A 6,752-nucleotide genomic window follows, 5' to 3' on the forward strand; every position below is an offset into this window, starting at 1 on the left:
GTGTTTTCTTTTTTTTTCTTTTTGGAAAGACAAATACGACTACAATGTTTTTAGTTGTATATGGTATACATTGAAGTACACTTCAGTTGTATATTGCTTTTTAACTATCGCTTTGGGTAAATGTATATTAAAATGCCATCAAATTTAAAAGTAATGGCCTCTATGGTGATTAAGCGCTTTATTCGCTTTCTTTTTAAGGCGAAAATAATTTTTTGATTACACTTAAATAATGAATTCTCGGCATTTAATGGGCTTATTGGTATTTTTTTCGCTCATAAAAGAAATGCAAGTTTTAGCGGGCATTTTAAAGGGCTTCCATGGTTCTAAATTTTTACACATTCTTTTCATATTAATTACTTACTTTTTTACTTTTCTTTAAAAAAAATCAATATTTTCTACTTCCTCCTTTGCAGCTACCATGTTTACATTGATGAGAATGGCGATGCCGCTGGCAATTATACAGTATTAGCGCGTGGCTATGCGCGAAGTAGTCGAAATATGACAGTTCCTGGCCTAGTGCCGGTGGGGACATTTAGTCAGACACAAAGTGATAAATTACCTGTGAGTATGAGACAATTAATTTAGTAGCGTTTAGATTGTTAGAAATTTATTTATGTGCCTTAATGTCTAATATTGGTTGTGGTTTCTTACTTTTTTACTTAAAAAACGTACTTTCTATGATTAGCTAAGGTTAGCTTAATCCTTGAGGGTGCTTACTTAGATTCAGCGACATTTGTGAAGCCACTGGGGTCTAAAATTATTTCACTTGGTACTCAGTAAAAATTCCCAATAGCTATCGATCTGCTGTGAGCCTTTGCCAAGATTGTGCTGGGCAGATAAGGTTTTAGAAAGTCAACCTCATTCTATAAACCTATGTAGTAGTTGTTCTTGTGGTTGCCTTGTTTAATCAGTGTCTCTAACCAAATGCCCTTAAATAAGTTTAATGGTGAAATTCTGTCTTTTACTGCAGGCTATATAAGATTTGACTATGCTGTTTACCTTAATCGAAGTTTCTTATGTAAATAAGGGTGGTACAAATTGTTTGGCAGCCACCTTCCATTACTGGAGAATACGAAAAATAAGTACACCAGTATTTTTTTATTTAGAAAACTGTAAACATTTAACCGTGCCGCTGGGACTTTGGAGTTTTCCATATATTTTATATGGGAAAAAGACATTTTCTCGTATAATTACGACACAATCGTTGAAAATAAATAATTTTGTATCGAATAAAAATGGTAGTGTTATATGCCAGGCATCAACCATTCAAACTCTTAAGTGCTCATTAGCTCGAGATGAGATAAGGACCATGGTTTTAATTTCTTCTGGTATGTAGTAGAATGAAAATTTTTTAGCGAATCTGCTGCTGTAGAGTGCTACCGTGGACTTTCGTGGAAACGCCGCTGACCTAAGAACTGCCCTCGTTCTAGGTCTTATGAAAATTTCTAAGTTGCTAAATAAATTTTTATTTTTTTTTTAACAAATTTTAATTTTCAATAACTCCTTATACTAATAACTACTGCACTGTACAAAATTTTTGCACAACTCATCTAATACATTATTTTAAAAATTTCTCGTTGAATTAATGCTTTGAATAACAAAAAAAAACATTGAAAAAAATAATATATGCCAAATATTCCAAAAGAGCTTTCTGCAGGTGAGTGTGCTTTTTCTTATGCCTCTAGAGTCCAGACTCCTTACTAAATACTTTTTGCTTGATAATAACTAAACAAAAACACTTACAATCGAACACTTATTTAATCATTAATTGCCATTAAAATATTAAAAGTGTTGCTNTCGTTGAATTAATGCTTTGAATAACAAAAAAAACATTGAAAAAAATAATAAATGCCAAATATTCCAAAAGAGCTTTCTGCAGGTGAGTGTGCTTTTTCTTATGCCTCTAGATCCAAACTCCTTACTAAATACTTTTTGCTTGATAATAACTAAACAAAAACACTTACAATCGAACATTTATTTAATCATTAATTGCCATTAAAATATTAAAAGTGTTGCGTTACTCTCAAATAGGATCTCAATTTATATGGCAAAATCCATTGGGTGAGCCCAAATGGGCGACCGGCAGCGGAGCCAAAATGCGGTTTTGCGGGCGAGAAATGCATTAGTAAGTAAATGGATGCCGTCAATTAGCCTTATTACCTTAATATTAGGCATGCACATACATATTCGTACACATATACATATACGTATGTATANGCCGTCAATTAGCCTTATTACCTTAATATTAGGCATGCACATACATATTCATACACATACATATACACATACGTATATATGTATATTTCAGGTTATACAGGCGAAATATCAGCTGGTATTGCTGGCGGTGCTTTGCTGCTACTCGGTATTATATCGTTGGTTTTGTATCGTAATTGGCGCTATGAACAGGAATTGGATAGTTTGTTGTGGAAAATTGATTTTCGTGAAGTGCAAATGCATGAAAGTGAAAAGGAAACATCTAGTCAAAAGCAAACAAGGGTGAGTACATACACACATACCACATACATACATAGTTACTTACCAAAATATATATATAAAAACTTGCATGCAAGTAAGGGGAGGAAATTCCAAAATACATATACATACATAATAGAGTGGGTGGGTCTCATCTGCGCTTGATATGAAATAAGATTGATTAATTTAACGTTCTTACGGCATTTTGTGCTGCAGCATTTTAGTTAGCTGGAAATGCCAGCTTATTAGATTTTAATTATGTAGTCTTCAAAGCATAATTTGGGTATGCTGCTAATTAGGTTCCTTGCTTCTAATTTTCGCTTCGTTTATTCGTATGGACATATGCTTCTTAATCAATGTACATTAATCTAAATGACCTACTTAAATTCTTAAAATTTCAGTTCAAACATTCAATTTGGGAGGGAAATTCAGGGTCGTAAATTTTAGTTCGAAAATTCAAAGTTCAAACAAAATTCAGTTTGAACATTCAAATTAAATAGTTTTTCGGAAATTCGAATTAAAAAAAATTCTCTTTGCTTCTTGATCATAACTTAAAATTTGAAGTCAAAAATTTAGTTTCGAAAATTCAGGTTGAAAAATTATAAGACCTTAAAATTTCAGTTCAAACATTCAAGGCTGTAAATTTGAGATCGAAAACTCCTATTCGAAAACTCAATTTCAAAAATCCTAATTCAAACAATTAGTTAAAAAAAAATCCCCTTTTGAACATTCAAAATAAAATTGTTTTTAGGAAATTCGAAACAAAATAATCCTTTTTAACTTAGGCCACAAATTCAAATTTGAAACCTCGAAAATTTTATTGTAGTGCGAAAACTCATGTATGGAAATTAGAAAACCTTAAAACTTGATTTCAAACGTTCAATTCAGAATATGCGAGGTCAAAAATTTGAGTTCGAAAACTCAAAATCGGAAATTTTAGTTCGAACATTCAATATAAAAAAATTTCAGTTCGAACATTCGAATTAAAAAATGTTTTTCGAAAATTCGAAATTAAAAAATCTGTTTTATACTAGATCACAAATTCAAGCATCAAAATTCGAAGTCGAGAACTTTATGGTAGTGCGATAAGTCATGTAGAAAAATTAGAAATTAAAAAAAAGGCCATAAATTTGAACTCGAAAATTTTAAGTTTTACTGTGATTCTAATGATTTCAACATAAAACAAATTCAGTTCGAATACACAAAATTAAACACTCATTTGAAAATTCGAAATAAAAAAATTCTGTTCAAATACGAAGTTGAAAATTTCGTTTGAACACATAAATTGCAAAATTCCAAATCGAAAATTTTTGTTCGAAAATTCTAAGTTACAACTTTGATTTCGAAAACCTCAAATCGAAAAATCAAATTAAAAAATTGGGGTCGAAAATTCGAAGAGAAAAAATTTGAGTCTGAACTCAAATGAAAATCAATTCATGTTCGAAAGTTCGAAGTCGAAAACATTAGTTCGAAAATTCGAAAATGAATTTTAGTTCACGAACTTGTGTTATAGAATTTCGACTTGTGAAAGGAAGTGCGGCTGTTTTTTTACCTGCAACAAATTTAAGAAATTGTTTTAAAAAGCTGTACATGATATGATACGCATTTGCGAAAATAACACGTGTTTTGAAGCAAAAGTTTTATTTGCTTGCCTTTATCACCTGTTTAGGTACTGCATAAGCAGCTTTTATTAATACAATTTTTAAGATTTCTTTGTGATGTGTGGAGGTGGTAAATGTTTCATAAATAAAAACAAATTACCCTCCACTTATATAGTCAAATAAAAGCATCGAAGAGATGTTTAAAAGCACCAATGATTTCTAGGAGAATAGGACAACCAAAATGGCAATTTGAGCGAAAACAGACACAGAGATAATAACCACAGCAAAAAAAAAAAAACAATACTAACAAACACATCCACACACATGTATGTATGTAGTTATGCAACGCAACAGCTTCCTGTGTTGATGTCCTGATGAAAAGGGAACTCTGCAGTAACATGACAACGTTTAGCATAATGATATCCTCCTTCCCTGACACTGCTAACAAATGTTTGTATTATTTGCGCTGTTTGTGTAGTTATGCGTATTGCTATTCCTGTTGTTGCTTTTGTTGTGGCAGCTGCTGCTGGTGCTATTATGAGCGTAACACTTGCAAGCTACAGACGTCCGTCCGACTGCACTTGACAATACATACTGTTGTGATTTCAAAAGGGAATTGATACAAACATATATACATATTTAGATACAATGTTAGCAAACTCCCTCCACCTAATATTTATTAATTTAAATTTCTAAGTGCATCCTTCCAATTGTGTAAACACAATTTAAATAAGTACTTTTTTTAGTTAAAGCCCCCAAAGTCTTTAATATTTGCAAATTTAATAATGCTTTTCCGTCAACCATATTTTCTAAACTTTTTAATTTTTTTTTATTATTTTATTCAATGTTTCAGTCCACACATCCGCTGATACGCACCAGCCAGGTGAGCTTAAGCTCTAATCCAGATGCTGATTTTCGTTATACCACAATTTTTACGCCGATCGGGCTCTACAAAAATCAGTTGTATGCGATCAAAAAAGTACGAAAGAAATCGGTGGATATAACGCGTGAAATGAAGAAGGAATTGAAGCTGGTAAGTGTGCGGTTTGACTAGCCAAAAATACATTAGTGAACAATTAATTTTAATGTTGAAATATATATACATGTGTATGTATGGATGCCTATGTGTTTCTGCTGACAGTAATAAAACTTAAAATTTAGTAATATTTAGAAAAGTCATATAAAATTGAAAAAATCAGTTTTCTTCAACAAACTACATTGCTTTAAATTGCATCTATTTTATTTCAATTGATTTTATTATTTTTTTTTGTTTTAGTTTTTTATTTAATTCTAATTTAATTAATTTTCATTGTAATATTATTTGTTTTCCTTTTTTAATTCTTAATTTAATTATTCATTTTGTTTTTAATTGCTTTAAATTGTTTTATTTTATTTATACATTCTCTTTTTATTTGCTTTATTTGTTATATAATTTAGTTCAATTAAATTTTTTATTTTTGTATCATTTTTAATATATTTTATACTGGTCAATATTTTATTAAATTTATTTATTTTTATTTAATTTTTGGTCTTATTTTATCTAATTTATTCATTCTCTTATTTGTTTATTTATTTATTTTCTTTTTATTAAACTAATTGAATTAATTTTTATATAATTTTTCCATTTAAGTTTATTTTTTGCATATAACTCATATTTTTTATTTCAATAAAGTTTTTATTTTGCTTATTTTTCTTCAATTTAATTTAATTCCATAAAATTTTTTAATCAGTTCTTTATGTATTATTTTTGATTTTTTTTATATTGGTTCATTATACACACTTTTACTTAATTATTTGTATTGTAATTTAGTTTAAGATTATATTTTATTTTACTTTTTCATGGTTTTATAATTTTTTTAATTCCATAAAATTTTTTTATTGTATTTAAAATTTTGTTTAAATTAATTTTAATAATATTTATTTTTTAATTAGGTTATTTTTTCATTTATTCTATTTTTAATTTAGGAAATTTTTAAATTTGATAAATAAAATTATTGTATTGTTTTTTAATTCCATTTTTTATTTAGTTTTATGTTTTTAGGTTTTTTTTGAACTTTTTAAATTTAGTAGGTGATTACTATTTAATTTGAATCCATTTTGTTTTTTCGCTATTTTTGATTGCATATTTAAATGCAATTAATATTTTTGTTTTTATTTCATTTAATTTTTTTTGTTTATTTTTTTTAAATAAAATTTAACTAATTAGCTTCTTTGCTTCTAGTTTTCGCTTCGTTTATTCGTATGGACATATGCTTCGCAATCAATGCACATTAATCTAATAGTCTTTTAAATCGATTTTTATTATTATAGAGTTGTATATTATTTTATTTGCAAACTTAATTGTATTATTTTACTTATCCATTATATATTCAATTTTATGTTTTTTTAATATCGATGTAGTTTAGCGTTCATATAATTTAATTTTTATATTGTTTTTTATTATTTTTTATATACATAATTGTAAATACTTGGATTTTTTAAAATAATTTTTACTTACTAAGCTTGATTTTTATTCTATTTTTTGTTAACTAACTAATCTTATTTGATTCCAATTATTTTATTTTTTTATCTTATTTTTTATATTTTTTTTTATTTAATTTTGTTTTATAATTTATTCCTAATTTTATAGACTTATTCTGTATCGCTGACAAAATCTTTTTTACTGACCAATTTAAACTT

At 27.9% G+C, this 6,752-nt stretch overlaps 1 protein-coding gene across 1 annotated transcript in view; it reads left to right on the plus strand.

The window, feature by feature from the left end:
• Nucleotides 1-413: 413 nt before the first annotated feature.
• Nucleotides 414-6,752, plus strand: part of LOC108378108 (speract receptor) — a gene marked incomplete at its 5' end in the record, with an annotated part of 13,371 nt that continues 7,032 nt past the window's right edge. The window contains 4 exons of the mRNA XM_017634406.1: nt 414-561; nt 2,032-2,125; nt 2,309-2,496; nt 4,927-5,106. Of these exons, the coding sequence (XP_017489895.1) occupies nt 414-561; nt 2,032-2,125; nt 2,309-2,496; nt 4,927-5,106 (610 nt within the window). The remainder of the gene's footprint in view (nt 562-2,031; nt 2,126-2,308; nt 2,497-4,926; nt 5,107-6,752) is intronic.

Source organism: Rhagoletis zephyria, unplaced genomic scaffold (assembly GCF_001687245.7).
Source record: "Rhagoletis zephyria isolate East Lansing unplaced genomic scaffold, Rhagoletis_zephyria_1.1 Rzeph_scaffold_13362, whole genome shotgun sequence".
Classification (NCBI taxonomy): Eukaryota; Metazoa; Arthropoda; class Insecta; order Diptera; family Tephritidae; genus Rhagoletis; species Rhagoletis zephyria.